Source organism: Bombina bombina, chromosome 1, assembly GCF_027579735.1.
Source record: "Bombina bombina isolate aBomBom1 chromosome 1, aBomBom1.pri, whole genome shotgun sequence".
Classification (NCBI taxonomy): Eukaryota; Metazoa; Chordata; class Amphibia; order Anura; family Bombinatoridae; genus Bombina; species Bombina bombina.
In genome coordinates, this window is record NC_069499.1 from 1,542,572,702 (window position 1) to 1,542,600,557 (window position 27,856).

At 39.0% G+C, this 27,856-nt stretch overlaps 1 protein-coding gene across 1 annotated transcript in view; it reads right to left on the reverse strand.

Annotated features, from left to right (window-relative positions):
* Positions 1-27,856, reverse strand: part of MYCBPAP (MYCBP associated protein) — a 200,365-nt gene that overhangs the window by 93,219 nt on the left and 79,290 nt on the right. The window contains 2 exon segments of the mRNA XM_053722003.1: positions 10,266-10,478; positions 17,394-17,537. Of these exon segments, the coding sequence (XP_053577978.1) occupies positions 10,266-10,478; positions 17,394-17,537 (357 nt within the window).

Below are 27,856 nucleotides of genomic sequence, written 5' to 3' on the forward strand. Positions count from 1 at the left end.
TTTTCTATTCTGTCGGTCAGTGACCGATCACGATGGTATGGTTGTTGGATAACCTCCTGATGTGGAATTTTTGCGTGCCTTTCCGGTCTGTTGTTCCCAGGTTTCTTAGATGTCGGTCAGTGACCGATCTGGGTGCTGAAATGTGGTTGTTGGGATAAGTAGAAAGTTTGTAGGATAAGTAGAAAAAGGATTTCTAGTTATCAATGTGATCTTTGCGGTTAAATATATGCCGCTCAGTGGGAACTTGAATATTTCAACTGAGTATAGCTGGTATTCACTTTGTCTTCTCAAATCCTGTGCAGGTGTGCTCTGGTATCAACATGTTTCGGCTGGACAGCCTTTTTCAAGATACCAGATGTGGGGATTCAAAGGCTATTTAAAGCCTCTCTAATTTAGCAATAAATCACTAATTGATGATATAATAAAAAAAAAATAAAAAAAATCAGGAACAATTATAAAATGCTGTTTTATTATATAACATAGGTATCCTTGGGTCTTAATTATAATATAGTTGGGTGTTTTTATGTAGCGATAAGCATTTTATATGATTACTTTTAAAATAGAGAAAGATATTATATATCTTAATGTCAATTACTTTTAGAGTGTATATTTTAGTCACTTTATGAAACCATGGATATTTTTAAAAGGTTTCTGTAATTAGAGCATAATATTAGAGTGAAATAATTTGTCTATACTTATCGTTGTATGGATATTTTAACCATAAAATATAGTTAAAACGGGGCCAATGGTGAAATTAGAATTTAGTGAAATAAAAGTTAGATGGGCCAAAAGAGAATATAAATTTAAGTGAATCTTTTGACTCTAGTTTGAATGTTTCTATTTGTTATCTGTGGGGCTACACTAACCATATAGTGGGTAATTGTAAAAATATAGTAAAGAGCTGTATGATCCAATGAGTATGTTGTACAAGACTTTTCTAGTTTTGTGGATATTAGTATTATCGGATGAGAGATTAGCCTTCTTGTATGAATTTTTATAATTATTGTAGGAATTTTAAAATTTCAAGTTGTTTGACCTTAGACTGGAAAACTAAGTTGTAATTTTGTCAAATATATATATATTTTATTTTAGAATTCTATTGTATTTAATCTATCTTGGTTTGTTAGTGTGATGGCTTGGTTTTTTAGATTCTTAAAAAATGGCTATGTGTTAGTTAAATTTCAAGTGGGTGTGTCCTTAGACTGTAAAACTATATATTTATTTATGATAGTATACTATATATATATATATTTTCTTGAGTAGTTTTATATGTTTAGTAAATATGTTTTAAGTGGTTGTGTTTGCGTGATTTTCGTGTCTATACTTATCGTTGTATGGATATTTTAACCATAAAATGGGGCCAATTGTGAAATAAAAATTAGTGAAATAAAAATTAGTGAAATAAAAATTAGTGAAATAAAAATTAGATGGGCCAAAAGAGAATATAAATTTAAGTGAATCTTTTGACTCTAGTTTGAATGTTTCTATTTGTTATCTGTGGGCTACAATAACCAGATAGTGGGTATTGTAAAAATATAGTAAAGAGCTGTATGATCCAATGAGTGTGTTGTACCAATACTTTTCTAGTTTTTGTGGATATTAGTATTATCGGATGAGAGATTAGCCTTCTTGTATGAATTTTTATAATTATTGTAGGAATTTTAAAATTTCAAGTTGTTTGTCCTTAGACTGTAAAACTAAGTGGTAATTTTGTCAAATATATATATATTTTATTTTAGAATTCTATTTTATTTAATCAACTTGGTATGTTAATGTGATCGCTTGGTTTTTATGATCTTAATCTTTATAAAAATGGCCTATGTGTTAGTTTAAATTTCAAGTGGTGTGTCCTTAGACTGTAAAACTATATATATATATATATTTTTTTTTTTTTTTATTTTTTTTTTATGATATATATATATATATTTTCTTAAGTAGTTTTATTATGTTTAGTAGATATGTTTTAATGGTGTGTTTGCGTGTTTTCGTGATATTTATCTTATAGAATTGCATTGAGGTCTAGTTCGCTATTGAGGCCTTTTGGGTGTAGAGTTTTCATTTTGAAAATCAATTCTGCTTCATGGTATAGTAGCTTTTTTTCCATATTTCCGCCTCTACCATCTGTCTTTATTTTCTTAATGCCCCAAAATTTCATGTCATTTGGGTTACCTTTGTGGAATTCTTTAAAGTGGGCATAAAGTCTGGTATTATCTTTTTCTTTTTCTATGCATCTGATGTGTTCTCTTATTCTTTCTTTCAGTTTCCTTCCCGTTTGACCTAGGTACTGTAGTTTACATGAGCACTGAATTAAAATAGATTATGTTGGTGTCAGTGCATCTTATGGTGTCATTAATCTTCAGTTCTTTCTGGGTTACATTAGATTTTACCTTTTTGGTTTTGGTGCTAAATTTGCATGATTTGCATACATGACATGGAAAAAATCCTAATAGTTTTTCATTGTTTAAGTTGTATTGCTGGGGACCTGTTTTTGATTTAAATTCGCTTGGCGCTAAGATATTCTTTAAATTAGTGGCCTTTCTGAATATAACATCAGGGCGATATTTTAGTCTTTTCCCTATTATGGGGTCACTTCTGGCTATGTGCCAGTGTTTCTTTACAATGTTCTCAATTAGTTTATGTGACTAGAAAATTATGTAATAAATGGAATGTCATATGGATCTTTTCCTGCCTTGTTAGTCATATTGCTGTCTTCTAGTAGTGACCTCCCTGTCCTATTTGTCTCACCAGTTTGTTGGTTTCTAGTAGTTGTTTGGGGGTGGTATCCTTTCTCTAAAAATCTGTTGTGCAAGATCTCTGCTTGTGAGTCATAATCTGCGATGTGTGTGCAGTTTCTTCTGATTCTTGAGAATTTGCCCTTTTGGTATGTTTCTTTTCCATTTATTATGATGGCAGCATTTAAAATCAATATAGCTGTTGGCATCGACTTTTTTAAAAAAGGTGGTTGTGGTTATTTCATTATTTATTATAGATATTTCTATATCCAGAAAATTAATTTTTACTTTGTTATATTCATATGTGAATATTAATCCGAAATCATTGGTGTTAAAATCTGAAATGAATTGTTCTAGTAGGTTCCTCATCACCTTTCCAGATAATGAATATATCATCAATAAACCTTTTGTAGAGCACGAGATTCGCAACCCCACGGAGTGTTTCCGGACAAAAAAAGTTCTTCAAAATGCCCTACGAACAAATTGGCCGTAACTGGGTAGGTGCGAATCTCGTTGCCCATGGCTGTGCCCTTTTTTTGCAAATAGTAATGCCCATTAAATGAAAAATAGTTATTCTTAAGAATAAACTCCATACAGTCTAATATGAATTCTTGCTGTACTTTTGACATTTCTGTATCTCTTAGTAGATAGGAATGAGTAGCCTCTAGACCTTTCTGATGTTCTATGCAAGTGTATAAAGAACTCACGTCACACGTGACTAAGATGTAGTTATCTTCCCATTTTAAATTTCTATTAGATTTAAAAAATGTTTGGTGTCTTTGAGATGTGATGTATAGATTTCACATATTTCTGTAGGTAATGATCTGTGTATTGCGATAGGTTAGATGTTAGGGAATCAATTCCTGAGATGATTGGTCTGCCTGGGGGTTTGGTGATGCTTTTATGGATTTTGGGCAGGGAAATAAAAGACTGGTGTCCTTGGTGATCAATTTCTAGAAATCTACTTTCTTGGTTATTAAGAATACCTTTGTTTTCTGCTGTAAGTATCATTTTGTCCAAGTTTTCTTCATGGATTCTAAGGGGTTTCCCAGTCAATTTTTTATATGTTGCCTCATCTCCCAATAATCTATATGCTTCATTAAGGTAGTGTACAGTGTCCATTATAACCACTCCCCCCACCTTTATCAGCTTGTTTAATCGTTATGTCTTTGTTTTCTTTTAGATCTTTTAAAACTAAAATTTTCTTTTTTGGTTAGATTCCATTTTAAGTCTTTTTTATCGTCTATTTTTTCAATATCTTCTTTTACTTTTTTTCGAATATTTCTATTGCACTACCTTTTTCTTGTGTGGGTTTGAAATCAGATTTCTGTTTGAGATTAGTATGAATGTATGTGGAAGTATAGTTAATAGTACTTTTCTAAAGGATTTTTTTAGAAAATATTTTTTAAGTGCTAGTTTCCTTGAGACTGGTTGACATGGATTAGAGTCTCAAATTTGTTGATCTATTGGTTGGTGCGAATGATAGTCCTTTACTTAATACAGATTTCTGTTCATTGTTGAGAGCTACTTTACTGAGATTAAAAATGCCTTTTGGTTCTATTTGGATTTTTTCGTGGCTTTCTTTGGTTCTACCTCCTCTTCCTCTGTGTCCTCTAATCTTCTTTTGCCTTTGGGGGGGGTCGTGGTTTGGGTTGGGCCCCTCTTCTAAAAAAGATAACCTTGAAACTGTGTGTTTTTGCTGAACTGCTGGTGTTCTGTGATCATCATTTTCGTGGGTTAATGAACTGTATCTGTTATTAGTTTCAATATTTCTTTCAGTCTGGTGGTTGTGTGATTCTTTGTGTCTAGGTGAATGTGTTTTTCCTCTGGTGATTTGTCCGGTGTTTCCCAATCTTTTCTTGGTCTGTGTGCTGATATCTCCAGTTAGTGTGCATATTGTCTTCGTTGTGTCTATTATTCCTATCTCTGTGGTTAGTTGGTGTTTCCCAATCTTTTTGTTCTGTGTGTTGGTATCTCCAATTCGTGTGCATATTATCATCATTGTGTCTATTATACATATCTCTGTGTTTATCAAAGTGCCTATTGCTGTGATTATGTGAATTTTGTGGAAATCTCTTTCATTTCTAAAATCTCATTCTATATTGATCATTGTTTGATTTTGATAGTCTCGTTTGATTGTCATTAAAATGTTTATAGTTGTGGTGTGTAGAGAAATGTCTTTGTTCTCTATTTTTCAAATCATAATTTCTATTGTGATTATAATTAATATCTCCAGTGTCCTTGATTCCTAATTCGTGGTTATTTCTATATCATAATTATGTGATTTGTGATCTCTGTAATTGTTATAGTGGTTGTTGGTGTCATGTTGTCTATTGAAATTGTTTCTATTATTTCTATTGTAATCGTTGTTAGTATATTGTCTCTCATTGGATTCCTATTTTGCATAGTGTTTCTATTTTGTGATTCTTTCTCTTTGGTCGTTTCGTGAAGTTTGGGTATGTTGTGTTGTTTGATGCTTCTATATCATTCATTGGTTTTCTACTGCTGAATAGATGTTTATGATTCTCGAATTTATTATCAGGGTCTTGATTATCTTGTTCCCTTTATAGTCACGTTAAATCTCTGTTGAATTTCCTCCATTTTACTTCAAGAATATCTTTGTTTAAATCGCCTAATTTTTAGCTATTTCTTGTTGTTTTGAATTTAGTGTATCGTTCAGTGTTGTCTTATCTAGTATTTCTTTACACTTTTGGATTTTTATCCCGAGGTCTTGTGTCTCTATTTTAAAAGTAATCATATAAAATGCTTATCGCTACATAAAAACACCCCAACTATATTATAATTAAGAACCCAAGGATACCTATGTATATATAATAAAACAGCATTTTATAATTGTTTCCTGATTTTTTTTATTTTTATTATATCATCAAGTAGTGATTTATTTGCTAAATTAGAGAGGCTTTAAATAGCCTTTGATATCCCCACATCTGGTATCTTGAAAAAGGCTGTCCAGCCGAAACATGTTGATACCAGAGGCACACCTGCACAGGATTTGAGAAGACAAAGTGAATACTCAGCTATACCCAGTTGAAATATTCAAGTTCCCACTGAGCGGCATATATTTAACCGCAAAGATCACATTGATAACTAGAAATCCTTTTTCTACTTATCCTACAAACTTTCTACTTATCCCAACAACCACATTTCAGCACCCAGATCGGTCACTGACCGACATCTAAGAAACCTGGGAACAACAGACCGGAAACGGCACGCAAAAATTCCACATCAGGAGGTTATCCAACAACCATACCATCGTGATCGGTCACTGACCGACAGAAAAGAAAAAACCGGAGATACCTTAAAAAACATCAGCAAACGGTTAGCACTTAACCGCAACGAAGATCCCACCAAGAAACCCTTAAGAGCGCGATCGGTCACTGACCGACAAAGGATAAGGTACTGAGCGGCCACGACAACTACCCAAACACTTATATAAAAGTGAATTTTCTCGCAGCAAACAGATAAGTCCACCTAATAAGAGGAAACCAAAGCGGCATTTATTTAACCGCCAGCAGCTCATATAGAACTGCCACCCAGCTTGATCTTGAAACTTAATCAAAACACTGGCATAGCGGCGTTATTTTAACCGCAATTATCTCACAAAAGTGATATCAAACAGATACACTTCAAGGTACTAATTTGTATACTTATATTATAGTGTGATAAAAATCCGCACCAATATACCTCTACATTTGATATATAGTTGCCTAAGATAAGATCTCAATTGCATAGCTGAACTTGAAACAAAGTATCCTATATGAACTATACAGCAACTATTGTTTTATCCACTATAAAATTGTATCTACAAACATTCTGTTAGAAATTACAACTTGTGATAAACTCAAAACTGTATAAATTATAAGATTTCAACGTTATTATTTTAATTTAATTTAATTTTTTATATATTATGTACATTTTTATATATAGAGACACCGGTGTCATTTTTTAACTTTGAAGGAATTGTAATAATTTTTGTTTAACTGTACTTTTAGCATCACTACTATTGGGTAAATTTACCATAATCAAATAAAGGATCATTATTTATTTCTTAAATAGTTTCGACAATCCATTTTTTTCCAAAAGAGAATATAAAATTAGGACTCATCAAACATTAACATATATTGAGCCCACACATTATCACACATATTTACAGTAAGACACATTGGGAATAGCAACTTGTTTTTGCGCCACCTACTACAACTAACTATAACTCTTGAGAATTGCTTAGCTGAAACTTGTAAAATAAATATAAAATAAAGCTAAGAGCACTCTGCACCCCCGCCTGACCAGCAAGGCATAATAGATGCCAAGTGTCTGACTAAGCCGCGAGACAGAAGATCTGAACCCAATCAGGACCAGCCTGCAACCAGGGTCCTAACTGCCAAGCTGGCTAAATCCTCAGAGAGAAAAAAAACAGACAAACATGGGACAACGTTTCATGAACAACTTCCATAGAAGCAAACAGCAAGTATCGATCCCAGATATTTTTAAGTTCCCGCAGGAAACATAGTATGAAACAAAAATAAAATTTATCCTAACCGGATTAAATAAAATAATGGGCAACCCGAAGGTTAACGCCCAAGAAGAACAGCCTAACGGAAACCCTTTTCTTCCAACAAAACTGGGAAGGATTTTGAAACAAGACTTAAAGGAGATTACTTCATCCCCCCATGTCTAACGAGGTGAGCCATTCGAAAGAGGAGACTGATGAGTCGCATACCCAAGAAGGATAGGGTCCCCAAGTAGCTCAAAAACGTGTCTGAGTAAAACACTAAGGCGAGCCCGCCTGTAACGAAAGGCATAACACTCAGGGACAGTTACACACGCAGGGAACTGTACATGCCCTCCAGAGCCCGAGAGACCTGGGGCAATCGGACACAAGCACAATCGCAAATAAACATCTGGACTTTGCAGGTGCGCAAGCGCCAAAAGTATGTAAAAGCGAAAATGTGCCACAACCTCCGGGGGGAACAATCCACCCTCCGAGGAGGGAAACACATAACTTGGGTTACGCGCATGTGTAGCAGTAGGAAGCGGTAGGGAACTCGTCTCCTGGAGGACAGGGCCCCCCGAGGCGAATGGCTCAGCAGTCTCTTGAATCCCTGAGCCAGAGGAACAAGGTGCTCTAGGACGGCCTAAAGAACATAACTGACATCAGTATCCTCCATAACTGGATCAAGGATACCAAAAAAAATGGACTATATATAAAAAAATTTAAACAGCACCTGACACCCACAATGGCTGGGGCACTCACCACCTCCTATGTTCCGTCGCCACACAGTCAGGAATGCGGAAATGGGAGACCAGAACGTAAACAAGCTCGGTCACAAGGTTAACCGTACAGTCCAACAAAAGCGCACCCAACCATAAGGTTGCGTCACTTCAACAGACCGTTATGTTCTAAGCGACGAGCCCAGTTAACACTACACATAAGCAGGTTGAAATCACAAACAAACATGATTAAAAAAAAAACCCTGTTCAATAATCCCCCCCTTAGGAGATATTAACCCTTGATTCCAAGATACTAAAGGAGCCTCACTGAGGACCCTTATTTTTTCATGTGCGTTCGCAGGAACAATTGAGTTACAGTACATCATGAAGAAGTGAAGTAAAATGAAACGATCTTACCGGAATCTACGCCGTGGAACAGGAACACGGCCTTTTAAGTGTGACGGATAATAGCCTCACCTCCGCCATGGACTTGAGAGAAGAAAGCAGGCAGCAAAGCGAAGTTCGACAACGTTGATTGCTTGAGGAGCTGTTATTAACCCTTGATTCCAAGATACTAAAAGAGTCTCACTGAGACCCTTATTTTTCATGTGAGTTCGCAGGAACAAATGAGTTACAGTACATTCATGAAGAAGTGAAGTAAAATGAAACGATCTTACCGGAATCTACGCAGTGGAACAGGAACACGGCCCTTTAAGTGTGACGGATAGTAGCCTCGCCTCCGCCATGGACTTAAGAGAAGAAAGCAGGCAGCAAAGCAAAGTTCGACAACGCCGATTGCTTGAGGAGCTGTTAACATGAGTCGGGATGGTTTTGCAGAAAGACTCTTCCTGCATCTCCGGACTCTAACTTTCATCCAAGCCCTCACTGAGAGACTGACAGGATTACTTAAAACTCCCGTCCCATGTCGAAGAGTACTACCCTCCATAAGAGACAACAACAAACTTCTGACACTTCTCTGACAACCTCCTGGGACGAAAGGCAAAGAATGACTGGGGAATGAGGGACGTGGGAGGCGTATTTAAGCCTTTGGCTGGGGTGAATTTGCTTCCTCCTGGTGGCCAGGTTCTTATTTCCCAAAAGTAATGAATGCAGCTGTGGACTCTTTCCATTTATGAAGAAAATAGAATTTTGGGGTTTTCTGTCCCTTTAACACTTACTGCTTGCTGTGCATTGGCGCTGAACATATGAGAATAATCTGGGATGAAAATAATTTAGCAGGTAACCATTTTAGTCAGCTTTAACGCCACATAAAAGAAACAAACTAAAGACAGTTTAATAAAGTTTGCACCGTTTTTAGCACTAGTAAGCGCACACCTCTTTTGTGAGACACTGTTATCTATGTAAAATAGGTACTAGTGATTATTGTAGCAGGGGTCAGAAGCTGTGTGCTCTAAATGTATGTGATCAGTGCTACAGAATATATGATAGTTACAGTATAGCACTGTCTGCAGGTATATCATTATTATGAATGTGCAGTTCTGCTAGTGTGTGCTTTATGTTTATAAGATAATTTTCTCCGGAAGCAAATAGTGCCTAGAACCATCAGTGTTTACTGCACATTTAGATGTTTAAACATAAGCTGGAATTTACAAGAAGTTATTTCTTCCCGAAATGATCCTCCCATGGCTCTAACATAAGGCTCATATGAAAACTATACAGCTGCGGCTGAAGGAAATCAGATTTTAATCCCATCACTTCAGCTACGGAAGTTCCTTACTGGAACTTATATACACACTTGGGTTCCTTACTGGAACTTATATACACACTTGGGTTCCTTACTGGAACTTATATACACACTTTGGTTCCTTACTGGAACTTATATACACACTTGGGTTCCTTACTGGAACTTATATACACACTTGGGTTCCTTACTGGAACTTATATACACACTTGGGTTCCTTACTGGAACTTATATACACACTTGGGTTCCTTACTGGAACTTATATACACACTTTGGTTCCTTACTGGAACTTATATACACACTTGGGTTCCTTACTGGAACTTATATACACACTTGGGTTCCTTACTGGAACTTATATACACACTTTGGTTCCTTACTGGAACTTATATACACACTTGGGTTCCTTACTGGAACTTATATACACACTTGGGTTCCTTACTGGAACTTATATACACACTTGGGTTCCTTACTGGAACTTATATACACACTTGGGTTCCTTAATGGAACTTATATACACACTTGGGTTCCTTACTGGAACTTATATACACACTTGGGTTCCTTACTGGAACTTATATACACACTTGGGTTCCTTACTGCACCTGTATGAGATCCAACACCGACAGGGTCCAGTCACACTCGGCTTCCAATTTCTCTGTTTCAGCCCATTCCATCTTCTCGGTCTCTAGTGTAATATTATTCAGTAATAGCTCTGTGGGGCCTGATGTAGGTATCTGATCTTCAGCACTAGGTGTGTTTAAGTAGTCTTTCCACAACTGCTGCAGCTTCTCAACTGTCTGATGCTTATAATGTAACTGTAGCAGAAACATGGGACATTTAGAGGGAAAGAGGAGAAAAGACAAGCGAGAAACAATAAAAGGGACAATAAAATAAAATGTTCTGATGTGACTCAAGCACATGGTACATACAAAAGAAAAAAAAGAAAATGTATGCTTACCTGATACATTTATTTCTTTTTTGACACAATGAGTCCACGGATCATCTTAATTACTATATATGGTCAGCAGGAGGTGGCAAAGAGCACCACAGCAAAGCTGTTAAATAGCTCCTCCCTTCCCTCCCACTCCAGTCATTAGACCGAAGTTAAGGAAAGAAAGGAAAAACCAAGGTGCAGAGGTGTCTGAAGTTAAAATAACCAACACCCTGTCTTACAAAAACAGGGCGGGCCGTGGACTCATTGTGTAAAAAAATAAATAAATTTATCAGGTAAGCATACATTTTCTTTTCTTTTTTAAGACACAATGAGTCCAGGGATCATCTTAATTACTAATGGGATTCAATACCCAAGCTAGAGTACACAGATGATACGGGAGGGACAAGACAGGGAACCTAAACGGAAGGCACCACTGCTTGAAGAACCTTTCTCCCAAAAGCAGCCTTGCAAATCTGTTCCACAGAAGCTTCATTTTTGAATGCCAATGAGGAAGCAACAGCCCTTGTGGAATGAGCCGTAACTCTCTCAGGAGGCTGCTGTCCGGCAGTCTCATATGCAAAACGTATGATACTCTCCAGCCAAAAAGAAGGAGAAGTTGCCGTAGCTTTCTGTCCCTTATGTCTTCCTGAAAAAAATCACAAACAAGGAAGACGACTGACGAAAGTCCTTAGTCGCCTGCAGGTAAAACTTTAAAGCCCGGACCACATCCAAATTGTGCAGAACACGTTCCTTCTGAGAAGAAGGATTAGAACACAAGGAAGGAACAACAATCTCCTGATTAATGTTCCGATCAGAAACAGCTTTAGGAAAGAATCCTAATTTGGTACGTAAAACTACCTTATCTGAATGGAAAATCAGATAAGGAGACTCAAACTGTAACGCTGAGAGCTCTGATACTCTCTGGGCGGAATAAATAGCAACTTAATATCTAAAGAATGCATGGGCTCAAACGGAGCCCCTTGAAGAACTTTGAGAACTAAATTAAGACTCCATGAAGGAGTAACTGGTTTGAACCCAGGTCTGATCCTGACCAAGGCCTGACCAAAGGATTGTACATCTGGGACATCCGCCAGACATTTGTGTAACAAAATAGATAAGGCCGAGATTTGGCCCTTTAGGGAACTTGTCGATAATCCCTTCTCCAAACCCTCTTGGAGAAAGGATAACATTCTAGGAATCCTAACTCTACTCCATGAGTAGCCCTTGGATTCGCACCAATAGAGATATTTACGCCAGATCTTATGATAAATTCTTCTACTTACAGGCTTACGAGCCTGAATCATGGTTTCTATGACCGAATCAGAAAAAAACCCCGCTTGGATAAAATTAAGCGTTTGATCTCCAGGCAGTCAGCTTCAGAGAAACTAGATTTGGGTGAAGGAAGGGCCCCTGAATCAGAAGGTCCTTCCTCAACGGAAGTCTCCAAGGTGGTAGAGATGTCATCTCCACCAGATCTGCATACCAAATCCTGCGAGGCCAGGCCGGCGCTATGAGGATCACCGAAGCCCTCTCCTGTTTGATTCGAGCAATCACCCGAGGAAGAAGAACAAACGGAGGAAATCAGTATGTTAGACTGAAGGTCCAAGGGACCGCCAGAGCATCTATTAGTTCCGCCTGGGGGTCCCTGGACCTCGACCCGTATCTCGGGAGCTTGGCATTCTGTCGGGATGCCATGAGATCCAATTCCGGCTGACCCCACCTGAGAATCAAGCTGGAGAACACTTCTGGATGGAGTTCCTACTCCCCCGGATGAAAGGTCTGCCTGCTCAAGAAATCCGCCTTCCAATTGTCCACCCCTGGGATGTGGATCGCTGACAGACAGCAAGAGTGGATTTCCGCCCACTGGATTATTTTGGTTACTTCGGTCATCGCTAAGGAACTCCTTGTTCCTCCCTGATGATTGATGTAAGCCACAGAAGATATGTTGTCCGACTGGAACCGGATAAACCAGACCGCGGCTAACTGGGGCCAGGCCAGAAGAGCATTGAAAATCGCTCTCAGTTCCAGAATATTTATAGGAAGAACAGACTCTGACCAAGTCCAAACTCCCTGAGCTTTTAGAGAGCCCCAGACTGCTCCCCACCCTAGAAGGCTGGCGTCTGTTGTCACAATCACCCAAGATGGTAAGCAAAAGCAAGTTCCCTGGGAGAGATGCTCCAGAGACAACCACCATTGGAGAGAATCCCTTGTCTCCTGACCCAGTAGTATTCGAGGAGACAAGTCCGCATAATCTCTGTTCCATTGCTTGAGCATGCTTAACTGCAGAGGTCTGAAATGGAACCGAGCAAACGGGATGATGTCCATTGTAGCTACCATCAGCCTGATTAACTCCATGCACTGAGCCACTGACGGCCGAGGAGTGGACTGAAGGACTAGACAAGTATCGATAATCTTTAATTTCCTTGTATTCGGGACTAAGGAACTCTTTTCTAAATTTACCACCTTCCACCCGTGAGATCGTAGAAAGGAGAACACCAAGTCCGTGTGGGATCTTGCTATTTGAAATGATGGAGCCTGGACTAGGATGTCGTCCAGATATGGCGCCACTCCAATGCCCTGTGATCGAAGCACCGCCAACAGAGATCCCAGAACATTTGTGAAAATTCTGGGAGCTGTGGCAAGACCGAAAGGAAGAGCCACGAACTGGAAGTGTTTGTCCAGAAAGGCAAATCTTAGGAACTTGTGATGATTCTTGTGAATGGGAACATGCAGGTACACGTCCTTTAAATCCACATTTGTTATAAATTGACCTTCTTAGATCAAAGGAAGGATGGAACGAATAGTTTCCATCTTGAAGGACGGCACTCTGAGAAATTTGTTTAGACTGTTGAGATCTAAAAATTGGTCTGAAGGTTCCCTCTCTTTTGGGAACTACAAACAGATTGGAATAAAAACCTTGACCCTGTCCCGTTCCACGAACAGATTGGAACGGGAACAATCACTCCCAGATCGGAGAGGTCTCCTACACAATGTAAGAACGCCTCTCTTTTTGTCTGGTCTGCAGATAATCTTGAAAGCAGAAACCTGCCTCTGGGAGGAAAACTTTTGAACTCCAATTTGTATCCCTGGGACACAATTCCTATTGCCCAGGGATCCTGAACATCTCGAACCCAAGCCTGAGTGAAAAAGGAAAGGCTGCCCCCTACAAGATCCGGTCCCGGATCGGTGGTATGATCCTTATTCCAAGACTGATTGGGTCTCCATGCAGGTTTGACTGTTCCTGCTTGGAAGCGGAAGAGGAAGAATTTCCTTTGAAATTTCAAAAGGAACGAAAATTACTCTGTCGTCCTTTCTGTTTGTTTCTCTTATCCTGAGGGAGAAGATGACCTTTACCTCCCGTGATATCAGAAATAATTTCCGTCAGTCCAGGTCCAAACAAGGTCTTCCCCTTGTAAGGAATAGCTAGAAACTTAGACTTAGAGGACACATCCGCAGACCAAGGCTTTCACCATAAGGCTCTGCGGGCTAGAATAGAGAAGCCCGAAATCCTTGCTCCCAATTTAATAACTTGAAGGGAAGCATTAGTAATAAAGGAATTGGCTAGTTTAAGAGCCTTTATCCTATCCTGGATTCCGTCCTGATAGCATCAGATAAGTCCATAGGGTCCTTGAAGGCACAACTATCCTCTATGGGAATAGTAGTTCTCTTAGCTAAGGTGGAAACGGCTCCTTCCACCTTTGGAACTGTTTGCCAAGCCTCTTTAATAGAGTCGACTATGGGAAACATCTTTTTTAAATATAGGAGATGGAGAAAAAGGAATACCCTTATTCCAGCTGACCCCGCAATGATCTCAGAAGCGCGGTCTGGGACCGGAAACACGTCTGTCGAGGAAGGAACCTTGAAATATTTGTTCAGCTTACTGGACTTCCTAGGAACAACCACTACCGTGGAGTCACTGTCGTCCAAAGTAGCTAAAACCTCCTTAAGTAACAGGCAGAGGTGTTTTAGCTTAAACCTGAAAGATACAACGTCAGTATCAGCAAGGGGGATTAAGCTTTCCGAATCTGAAATTTCGTCTTCAGATGCTACTACGGTATCCTCCTCCTCAGGCTACTGGGAGGGGGTCTCCAAAATCGCAACAACTGCGTCAGAAACCTTGCTTACTGATCTGATTTTCCTCTTACGCTTGGCCTGCAACATTGGAAAGGCAGACAGCGCATCAGAAATTGTGGAAGACATGAGAGAAGCGATGTCTCTTAAAGTAACTCCAGCGGGAGCTAGAGAGGAAGCGCAGGGCACTGCTTGTGAGGGCGGTAAAATTTGGGACGCTTGGGGAGACAGATGCGGCATATATTGAACCTCGTCATTAGACTTGTGGACAACATCCGCTTTAGAAAAAGTTGGCTCAGAAAAAATCTTATCCCTATAATTTAAAGTCCTCTCAATACCTGAGGAACAGAAAGGGATTGGTGGTTCCACAGTGGCATCAAAGCATAAAGAGCAAGAGACATCCTGCAAGGCCTCTTGGTCCATTCTGATCACAATAACACAATACAAATTAAAGACTTTAATTTTGTTACAAGAAAATTTAAATGCAAAAAATGTTACTGTGCCTTTAAATTTAAAAGTGAAACTTTTTTACTGTCTATGAGAAGAAACGCTCTTAAAAGACTAGAAAAGAATAAATATTGACACCCCTACACCTCAGCAGCCCTGCTGAGGTGCCTACCTGACTCCTGGACCTGATAACCTCTTTCACTCTTAGGCAACGATCCGGACTTAACAGGGGAACGTCACAGCACAATTACGGTACAAAATATAAACGCTTTCCCTGCTCAGTTCCTAGAAACACATGTACTTAGCTAAGAATCATGCACTTCTAGGCAAGAGACTGTTCCGAGACTCTCCGTGTCCCGTTATGAGAAGCAACACTGAGGCGCAGAGAAAAGGCGCGCAAACGGAAGTTCCGCCCATCGTGGGCGTTTCTAACATAATATCCTCTCCCGGTCGGCATTTTGCTTTAGATAAGCCCCCGAGAAAGTAAAAAAACACCTGAGCCATTAAGAACCGTGTCTCCCAGCCCCAGTGCCTGCTTGCTGTTGTTTTGTTTCCCTCAGACTCTGAGAGTATACGTGTCCCCAACAATAAAGCGCAAATCCTATTAGCCCTTATTTTGTGTTTGCATAGAAGTAAAGTGCGTCCCTTTTCTCTTCTGAGCGACTTAGCCCCAGAATATAAAAGTGGCACTTACCTCATATGTCTGCCAAACAGCCAGGCAGATCACCAGGTATAAGAGGTCCTCTCCCTCCCATGGACCTGAGCAAAAGAAGACATTCCTGAGTAAATATCCCTCAGGTATTCATGATTAGGGCAGCATTAAATTATGGCCGGCGCAGTGAGAATTATGTCCCACAAGTTCCCATTGCTCTAAAGCCACCACTGCTCTACTGAAGAGACTGATATGAACTACGGCTACACCCCAGGACAAAGCAGCAAAATCTTGCACTACTTTAAAAATAATAAATTCTTGATTGAAGAATCTATACTAACACCTCACTTTACCACTTCCTATCACTAACATAGGCAAAGAGAATTACTGGGGTGGGAGGAAAGGGAGGAGCTATTTAACAGCTTTGCTGTGGTGCTCTTTGCCGCCTCCTGCTGACCAGGAGGTGAATATCCCATTAGTAATTAAGATGATCCATGGACTCATCGTGTCTTAAAAAAGAAATGTTGTTCTGGCATCACTGACAAAGATAAGATAGAAATTCTAACACAAATGTGGTGAGAGACAGAGCATCTTAGAACTAGAAGGCACCAAAATAATTTAAAAACTGACTAGAACATGAGATAGTTAAAGAGATGTTGAGCAGAGCAACCTGTACATTGCACAAAGTTAGAGGAAAATGTGACACTGATGTAGCACAAAGTTAGAGGAGAGAGTGACACTGATGTACCACACAGTGAGAGGAGAGAGTGACACTGATGTAGCACACAGTGAGAGGAGAGAGTGACACTGATGTACCACACAGTGAGAGGAGAGAGTGACACTGATGTAGCACACAGTGAGAGGAGAGAGTGACACTGATGTAGCACACAGTGAGAGGAGAGAGCGACGCTGATGTAGCACACAGTGAGAGGAGAGAGTGACACTGATGTAGCACACAGTGAGAGGAGAGAGTGACACTGATGTAGCACACAGTGAGAGGAGAGAGTGACACTGATGTAGCACACAGTGAGAGGAGAGAGCGACACTGATGTAGCACACAGTGAGAGGAGAGAGCGACACTGAGAAGCACTCAGTGAGAGGAGAGAGTGACACTGATGTAGCACACAGTGAGAGGAGAGAGCGACACTGAGGAGCACACAGTGAGAGGAGAGAGTGACACTGATGTAGCACACAGTGAGAGGAGAGAGTGACACTGATGTAGCACACAATGAGGAGAGAGCAGCACAGATGTAGCACACAGTGAGAGGAGAGAGGGACACTGATGTAGCACACAGCGAGAGGAGAGAGCGACACTGATGTAGCACACACAGTGAGAGGAGAGAGTGGCACTAATGTAGCACACAGTGAGAGGAGAGAGCAGCACAGATGTAGCACACAGTGAGAGGAGAGAGTGACACTGAGAAGCACACAGTGAGAGGAGAGAGCGACACTGATGTAGCACACAGTGAGAGGAGAGAGTGGCACTGACATGGCACAAAATGAGTGGAAAGTGTAGCACTGACATGGCACAAAATGAGTGGAGAGTGTAGCACTGACATGGCACAGAGTGAGTGAATAGAGTGGAACTGACATGGCACCCCATAGCTCAAACAACAACAATAATACCTTTGGATTTAACTGCTGGAAAGTTTCTTCCATTGTAGCTTGTGGGACAGGTGACGGTGGTCGCTCTGGGCTACGGACTCTATTAAGAAGCTCTTCTACCATCTGCTGTGCAATGGCCAAAGCTTCCCGGGACTCCAATTCCCTCTGTAAAATATAATAAGAACTTCTTATCATCACTTTCTGTGATAAGATTTTTTTTGTGAAAATTTTTCTGCAAGCCATTTTTAAATAAAATTCAATTTTAAATTAGGCAGTTACACTAAAGCACCAGTTCAATTGCAATGTGTTGGTTAACTAAAGAATAAAACAATTTTTAACGTTTTATAATATTGTGCAGTAGTTGAAAATTGCATTGCAAATTAGCTGCAGACAAACTAAATTATAAAATGTCTCTTGAATAAATTTGTTTCCTTTTCTCTTGGTCTAACATAGAAATGTAGTAATAAAAAGATGCAATGCTCATAAGAACGTCTTACATTCAGAACAAACAGCTTTGCAGACTGGGAAAGACTAGGGGAGTGTTTGAAAAAAGCCAGTTCATAATTAATGCACTGCTGCTTTATAGTGCTACTGCATATTTGTTAACTTCAAACAGAAATTTTCTCTTGATGCACTGGAACACTTAAACAGTGCAGCCAGAATACAGCTCTGTTTGAAGAGTAGAGCTGCAAAGTTAAAGCACTAAGTCTAACAGTTCTTGCATGGGTTCTGTTCTTTCTGCAGACATGCTGCATTTTCTGCGATGACATCTCAGATCACTGTATGTTCTGCCTTGGGGAAGTGGAGTATGTGAGATATTCTCACAAGTCTCACGGAAAGCATCTGCCAAATGAGATCAGCACTGCCTCCTTTCTGATAAACAATAACATCGTCACACACACTGTCAATGTTTAGACCTGTGCTTCTCTAGTTTTAAAGTATCCTAACAGGCCAAATAGTAAGGATTTATCTGTGTAACAAATCCATGGCTCATTCAATGACTCACCTGTGCTCAGGCAGATAAAGCCTTGAACATTAGCCTATTAGTGGCACTTCAGAACGTGCATGTATAAGCACAGATGTCAGTGATATAAGAAACTCACTATGTATCTTTATTTTAATGAATAGAACAGACAAGATTGTCAATCCTAAAGCCCCGGACCACAATGTGGCTATATATATATTAAGCATATTGTAGTAGCACTTTAAATAAATGTAATATGAAGAATACAGATGTGGTTAAAAGTAATGTCATAATAGGATCATGTCCGCAAGACAGATGATAAATCGGCCCCAATAACTGCAATCCGGCGCTTTCTGTAGCTCTGAATAAGATATCTACACTTGTCCACTCTTCTTGAGCAAACTGCTCCACTTCTCTCAGGTTTAATGGGTGCCTTTTCCCAAATGCGAGTTTCAGCTCTTTCCACAGATGATCGATGGGATCCAGATCTGAACTCACAGAAGGCCACTTCAGAACGGTCCAATGTTTTCTCCTCATCCATTCTTAGGTGCTTTTTCAGGTAGGTTTTGGGTCATTATCCTGCAGGAGGACCATGACCTGTGACTGAGACAGCTTTCACACAGTGGGCAGTATGTTTCGCTCCAAAATACCTTGATAGTCTTCTGATTTCATTGTGTCCTGCACAGATTCTAGGCACCAGATGCCAGAGGCAGCAAACCAACCCCAAAATATCACTGAGCCTCCTCCATGTTTTACGTTAGGGATGGTGATCTTCTATTTAAAAGCTTATTTTTTCCTTCTATAAACATGGAGTTGTGATTTGTCAAAAAGCTAGTTTTCTCTGTCAAAATGGCATTTTCCCTGAAGGACTGTGGCTTGTCAACATGCATTATGGCAAACTCCAGATGTTTTTTTTTTGTGTGTTTCTCTCTTAGAAGTTTAGGTCTTTCTACGTCTTCTACCATGGAGCCCATTTTTATTCAGATAGAGTCAGAAGGTGCAACTTGAAACAGTTGCACCTTGAGCTTTAAAGGGACAGTCTACACCAGAATTTGTATTGTTTAAAAAGCTAATTCCTTTATTACCCATTGCCCAGTTTTGTTTAACCAACCCAGTTATATTAATATACGTTTTACCTCTGTGATTACCTTGTATCTAAGCCTCTGCAGACTGCCCCCTTATCTCAGTGGTTTTGACAGACATGCAGTTTAGCCAATCAGTGAAGACTCATAAATAACTCCACAGGAGTGAGCACAGTGTTATCTATATGACACACATGAACTAGTAATGTCTAGCTGTGAAAAACTTTCAAAATGCTCTGAGCTAAGAGGCGGTTTTCAACGGTTTAGAAATCAGTTTGAGCCTACCTAGGTTTAGCTTTTCAAAAATACCACCAAGGGAACAAAGCAAATTTTATGATAAAAGTAAATTGGAAAGTTGTTTAAAATTGCATGCCCTATCTGAAGCATGAAAGTTTAATTTTAACTAGACTGTCCCTTTAATGTCAGCTTGTATCTGTTTTGAAGTAGTCCTTGGTTCTTTGTCCACCATTCGAACAATGTATATCATCATTCTTGGTCCATTTTCTACTTGCGGCCACGTCCATGAATGTTGGCTACAGTCCCATGTGCCTTAAACTTCTTAATAATATTGGCAACATTGCTCACAGGAACATGAAGCTCTTTAGATATGGTCTTGTATCCTCTATGTTGACCATGCTTGGCTAGTACCTTCTTTCTAACCTCCTCTGACCACTCTGGTTTTCCTTCTCTTTTCCATGTTCAGTGTGATACACACAGTGGCGCACAACAGCAGAGAGAGTAACTTTCTCCTACTGGCTGAACAAGTGATTATAAGACTAAAGACACCTGTGATACTAATTAAAAGCGAATAGTCTGCTTGACGTATCACTACAAAATAATTCTTAATTGTAACTGCTAAAGGATATCAATAGTATTGTCCAGATCACTTTAGAGTATCTTTATAGAATAAGCAATAATTTGCTAAACACTATCACCTAGATTACGAGTTTTGTGTTATGTGTCAAATAGCAGCGTTGTGGTCCATAACGCATAATTTTCCCTAACGCAGCCATTACAAGTCTTATCGGTATAGGTGTACCGCAAGCCTTTTAGTCTGTAACGCAACGTCAGTACCGCACTCGTAAAAATGACGGTTTTTAATGGGATTCCCATAGCGCTGGTATTACGAGTTTTGCATTCTGGCTAAAAAGCGAGCGTTACAGCCTAAAATGACAAGCTCTGTAACGCCATCTAAAGTCAGTAGTTATGAGTTTTACGCTACAAAGCTGTAACATAAAACTCATAACTAAAATGCAACAAAGTACACTAAATACCCATAAACTACCTATTAACTCCTAAACCAAGGCCCTCCCACATCACAAACACTATATTAAATTTATTAACCCCTATTCTGCCGCTCCCTGACATCCTCACCACTATACTAAAGTTATTAAACCCTAAACCGCCGCCTTCCCGCATCGCAAACACTATTTAAATATTATTAACCCCTAATCTGCCATCCGCCCACATCGCCCCAACTATACTAAAGTTATTAAGCCCTACACCGCCGCCACTATACTAAACCTATTAACCCCTTAACCGCAAGCTCCCCCACAACGAAATATACTGAACTAAACTATTAACCCCTAAACCAAAAGCCCCCCACAACGAAATAAACTAAATTAAACTATTTACCCCTAAACCTAAAAAACCCCTAACTTACTATGGCCTAGATTTAGAGTTTGGCGGTAGCCGTGAAAACCAGCGTTAGAGGCTCCTAACGCTGGTTTTAGGCTACCGCCGGTATTTGGAGTCATTCAAAAAAGGGTCTAACGCTCACTTTTCAGCCGCGACTTTTCCATACCGCAGATCCCCTTACGTAAATTGCGTATCCTATCTTTTCAATGGGATCGTTCTAACTCCGGTATTTAGAGTCGTGGCTGAAGTGAGCGTTAGAACTCTAACGACAAAACTCCAGCCGCAGAAAAAAGTCAGGAGTTAAGAGCTTTTGGGCTAACGCCGGTTCATAAAGCTCTTAACTACTGTACTCTAAAGTACACTAACACCCATAAACTACCTATGTACCCCTAAACCGATGTCCCCCCACATCGCCGCCACTCGATTAAATTTTTTTAACCCCTAATCTGCCGACCGCCACCTACATTATACTTATGTACCCCTAATCTGCTGCCCCTAACACCGCCGACCCCTGTATTATATTTATTAACCCCTAATCTGCCCCCCACGTCGCCGCCAACTACCTACAATAATTAACCCCTAATCTGCCGACCGCAAAGCGCCGCTACTTAAATTATCCTTATGTACCCCTAATCTGCTGCCCCTAACACCGCCGACCCCTATATTATATTTATTAACCCCTAATCTGCCCCCCTCAACGTCGCCTCCACCTGCCTACACTTATTAACCCCTAATCTGCCGAGCGGACCGCACCGCTACTATAATAAAGTTATTAACCCCTAATCCGCCTCACTAACCCTATAATAAATAGTATTAACCCTAATCTGCCCTCCCTAACATCGCCGACACCTAACTTCAAACATTAACCCCTAATCTGCTGACCGGAGCTCACCGCTATTCTAATAAATGTATTAACCCCTAAAGCTAAGTCTAACCCTAACACTAACACCCCCCTAAATTAAATATAATTTTAATCTAACGAAATTAATTAACTCTTATTAAATAAATTATTCCTATTTAAAGCTAAATACTTACCTGTAAAATAAATCCTAATATAGCTACAATATAAATTATAATTACATTGTAGCTATTTTAGGATTAATATTTATTTTACAGGCAACTTTGTAATTATTTTAACCATGTACAATAGCTATTAAATAGTTAAGAACTATTTAATAGTTACCTAGTTAAAATAATTACAAAATTACCTGTAAAATAAATCCTAACCTAAGTTACAATTAAACCTAACACTATACTATCATTAAATTAATTAAATAAAATACCTGCAATTACCTACAATTAAACCTAACACTACACTATCAATAAATAAATTAAATACAATATCTACAAATAACTACAATGAAATAAACTAACTAAAGTACAAAAAATAAAAAAGAACTAAGTTACGTTACAAAAAATAAAAAAATATTTACAAACATAAGAAAAATATTACAACAATTTTAAACTAATTACACCTACTCTAAGCCCCCTAATAAAATAACAAAGACCCCCAAAATAAAAAATGCCCTACCCTATTCTAAATTACTAAAGTTCAAAGCTCTTTTACCTTACCAGCCCTGAACAGGGCCCTTTGCGGGGCATGCCCCAAGAAGTTCAGCTCTTTTGCCTGTAAAAAAAAACATACAATACCCCCCCCCAACATTACAACCCACCACCCACATACCCCTAATCTAACCCAAACCCCCCTTAAATAAACCTAACACTAAGCCCCTGAAGATCATCCTACCTTGTCTTCACCTCACCAGGTATCACCGATCCGTCCTGGCTCCAAAATCTTCATCCAACCCAAGCGGGGGCTGGCGATCCATCATCCGGTGGCTGAAGAGGTCCAGAAGAGGCTCCAAAGTCTTCATCCTATCCGGGAAGAAGAGTAGATCCGGACCGGCAACCATCATCTTCCAAGCGGCATCTTCTATCTTCATCCGATGAGGACCCGGCTCCATCCTGAAGACCTCCACCGCGGACCCATCTTCATCCGGCGACGTCCAACTGAAGAATGACGGTTCCTTTAAGGGACGTCATCCAAGATGGCGTCCCTCGAATTCCGATTGGCTGATAGGATTCTATCAGCCAATCGGAATTAAGGTAGGAATATTCTGATTGGCTGATGGAATCAGCCAATCAGAATCAAGATCAATCCGATTGGCTGATCCAATCAGCCAATCAGATTAAGCTCGCATTCTATTGGCTGTTCCGATCAGCCAATAGAATGCGAGCTCAATCTGATTGGCTGATTGGATCAGCCAATCGGATTGAACTTGATTCTGATTGGCTGATTGGGCTGGTAAGGTAAAAGAGCTTTGAACTTTAGTAATTTAGAATAGGGTAGGGCATTTTTTATTTTGGGGGTCTTTGTTATTTTATTAGGGGGCTTAGAGTAGGTGTAATTAGTTTAAAATTGTTGTAATATTTTTCTTATGTTTGTAAATATTTTTTTATTTTTTTGTAACTTAGTTCTTTTTTATTTTTTGTACTTTAGTTAGTTTATTTCATTGTAGTTATTTGTACATATTGTATTTAATTAATTTATTGATAGTGTAGTGTTAGGTTTAATTGTAGGTAATTGTAGGTATTTAATTTAATTAATTTAATGATAGTATAGTGTTAGGTTTAATTGTAACTTAGGTTAGGATTTATTTTACAGGTAATTTTGTAATTATTTTAACTAGGTAACTATTAAATAGTTCTTAACTATTTAATAGCTATTGTACCTGGTTAAAATAATTACAAAGTTGCCTGTAAAATAAATATTAATCCTAAAATAGCTACAATGTAATTATAATTTATATTGTAGCTATATTAGGATTTATTTTACAGGTAAGTATTTAGCTTTAAATAGGAATAATTTATTTAATAAGAGTTAATTAATTTCGTTAGATTAAAATTATATTTAATTTAGGGGGGTGTTAGTGTTAGGGTTAGACTTAGCTTTAGGGGTTAATACATTTATTAGAAAAGCGGTGAGCTCCGGTCGGCAGATTAGGCGTTAATAATTGAAGTTAGGTGTCGGCGATGTTAGGGAGGGCAGATTAGGGGTTAATACTATTTATTATAGGGTTAGTGAGGCGGATTAGGGGTTAATAACTTTATTATAGTAGCGGTGCGGTCCGCTCGGCAGATTAGGGGTTAATAAGTGTAGGCAGGTGGAGGCGACATTGTGGGGGGGCAGATTAGGGGTTAATAAATATAATATAGGGGTCGGCGGTGTTAGGGGCAGCAGATTAGGGGTACATAAGGATAATGTAAGTAGCGGCGGTTTACGGAGCGGCAGATTAGGGGTTAAAAATAATATGCAGGGGTCAGCGATAGCGGGGGCGGCAGATTAGGGGTGTGTAGACTCGGGGTACATGTTAGGGTGTTAGGTGCAGACGTAGGAAGTGTTTCCCCATAGCAAACAATGGGGCTGCATTAGGAGCTGAACTCGGCTTTTTTGCAGGGTTTTTTTCAGCTCAAACAGCCCCATTGTTTTCTATGGGGGAATCGTGCACGAGCACGTTTTTGAGGCTGGCCGCGTCCGTAAGCAACTCTGGTATTGAGAGTTGCAGTTGCGTTAAAAATGTTCTACGCTCCTTTTTTGGAGCCTAACGCAGCCATTCTGAATTTTTGTTGTTTTAAAAGATAGATAATCCCTTAATTACCAATTCCCTAGTTTTGCATAACCAACACAGTTATAATTATACACATTTTACCTCTGTAATTACCTTGTATCTAAACCTCAGCAGACTGCCCCCATTATTTCTGTTCTTTTGACAGACTTGCATTTTAGCCAATCAGAGCTGTCTCCATGGTAAATTCACATGCATGAGCTCAATGTTATCTATATGAAACACGTGAACTAATGCTCTCTAGTGGTGAAAAAATCAAAATGCATTTAGATTAGAGGCGGCCTTCAAGGTCTAAGAAATTAGCATATGAACCTCCTAGGTTTAGCTTTCAACTAAGAATACCAAAATTGGTTATAAAAGTAAATTGGAAAGTTGTTTAAAATTACATGCCCTATTTGAAACATGAAAGTTTTTTTTTGACATGACTGTACCTTTAAAATTATAATTTCCCTAGCTTAAATTAAATTAAAACTTACCTGTCAAATTAAAAAAAACTAAGTTTAAACTACCAATTAAACTAATATAATAATTAAACTAAAATTAAACTAACTACCAATTAAATTAAACTAAACTACACATTCAAAAAATCCTAACACTACTGTAAAAAGTACCTAAATTTAAAAAAAAAAATACTAAGTTACAAAAAATAACAAACACTAAATTACAGAAAATAACAAACAAAATTATCCAAAATAAAAATGAATTACACCTAATCTAATAGCCCTATCAAAATAAAAAGCCCATCCAAAAAAAAAAAAAAAACCCTAGCCTACAATAAACTACCAATGGCCCTTAAAAGGGCCTTTTGTGGGGCATTGCCCCAAAGATATCAGCTCTTTTACCGGTAAAAAAAATCCCCAAACAGTAAAACCCACCACCCAACCAACCCCCGCCCCCCAAAAAAACTAATTCTAAAAAAACCTAAGCTACCCATTACCCTGAAAAGGGCATTTGTATGGGCATTTAGCTAAAAAAAAAACCACCCAAAAAACCCTTAAAAAAGCCTAACACTAATTCCCTGACGATCCACTTACAGTTTTTGAAGTCCCGCTTGAACGATCTTCATCCCGGCGGCGAAGTCCTGACCCAAGCATCTTCTATCTTGAACCTGGAGGTGTGGAGAGGGTCCATCCTGAAGACATCCTGCGCGGAGCATCCTCTTCATACGGTCGCCGCCGTACACTGAATCTTCAATGCAAGGGACACGATTCAAGATGGCGTCCCTTGCATTCCTATTGGCTGAAAAATTTGAATCAGCCAATAGCAATTAGGGCTGCTAAAATCCTATTGGCTGTTCAAATCAGCCAATAGGATTTAAGCAGCTTTCATTCTATTGGCTGATTCAAATTTTTCAGCCAATAGGAATGCAAGGGATGCAGGATGTCTTCAGGATGGACCCGCTCCGCACCTCCGGGATCAAGATAGAAGATGCCGTCTGGATGAAGATTGAAGAAGCCGTCTGGATGAAGACTTCTCGCTGCTTGGATCAGGAATTCGCCGCCGGGATGAAGATTGAAGAGGCCATCTGGACGAAGACTTCTCACCGCCTGGATCAGGACTTCAACTCCGGGATGAAGATCGTTCAAGCGGGACTTCAAAAACTGTAAGTGGATCGTCAGGGTGTTAGAGTTAGGCTTTTTTAAGGGCTTTTTGGGTGGGGGTTTTTTTAGTTTAGGGTCTGGGCAGTAAAAGAGCTAAATGCCCTTTTAAGGACAATGCCCATACAAATGCCCTTTTCAGGGCAATGGGTAGCTTAGGTTTTTTAGATAGTTTTTTTTTTATTTTGTTAGATAGTTTTTTGTTTTATTTTGTGGGTTTGGGGAGGGTGGGGGTTTGTAATGTTAGTGGGTCTTTGTAATTTTTTTCACTAAAAGAGCTGCTATCTTTAGGGCAATGCCCTACAAAAGGCCCCTTTAAGGGCCATTGGTAGTTTATTCTAGATTAGGTTTTTTATTTTGGGGTGTTTTTTTTTTATGGGTATTAGAATAGGAATATTTTTTTTATTTTTGAAAATTTGTTATTTTGTGTAATGTATATTTTTAGGGGGTGTTTTTTTTTTTAAGCAAAAGAGCTGTTTAACTTAGGGCAATGCCCTACAAAAGGCCCTTTTAAGGGCCCCCCAAAAGGCCCTTTTAAGGGACTTTGGTAGTTTGGGGGGTTGGTGTTTGTATAGTGTTAGGGAGTGTTTGTGTTTTTTTTGGAGCAAAAGAGCTATTTAACTCAGGGCAATGCCCTACAAAAGGTCCTTTTAAGGGCCCCCCAAAAGGCCATTTTAAGGGCCCTTTGTAGTTTATTCTAGATTAGGCTTTTCTATTTTTGAGTGTTTTTTTAAAAGGGTATTAGAATAGGAATAATCTTTATTTTTTTGGATAATTTCATTTGTTTGTTTTTGTAATGGTAGGTTTTTTTATTTTTTGTAATGGTAGGTTTTTTATTTTTTGTAATGTTAGGTTTTAGTGTAATAGGTTTTATTTAACAGGTAAGTTTGTATTTATTTTAACTAGGTAGTTAGTAAATAGTTAATAACTATTTACTAACTAGTCTACCAAGTTAAAATAAACACAAACTTACCTGTGAAATAAAAATAAAACCTATTAGTTATATTGTAGCTACCTTTATTTCACAGGTAAGTATTTAGTTTTAAATAGGAATTATTTAGTTAATAATTGTAAATTTAATTTAGATCCAATTTCATTATGTTAAAGTTAGGGGGTGTTAGGGTTAGGTTTATGGTTACGTTAGGGGTTAATATAATTTAATTTAGGTTGTTGCGACGTGGGGGGCTGGTGGTTTAGGGGTTAAAAGGTTTATTTAGTTAATAATTGTAAGTTTAATTTAGCTCTATTTTAATTATGTTAAAGTTAGGGGGTGTTAGGGTTACGTTAGGGTTAGGGGTTAATAGTTTAATTTAGGTTGTTGTGATGTAGGGGGGCTGGCGGTTTACAGGTTAATAAGTTTATTTAGTGGTAGTGATGTGGGAGGCCAGAGGTTTAGGGGTTAATAACTTTATTTAGTTGTGCCGATGTTGGGGACCGGCAGAATAGGGGTTAATAACTTTAATATAGTTGCTGCGATGTTGGGGTGCGGCGGAATAGGGGTTAATAACTTTAGTATAGTGGCATCGATATCAGGAGCGGCACATTAGGGGTTAATAAATTTATTTAGGTGGCGGCG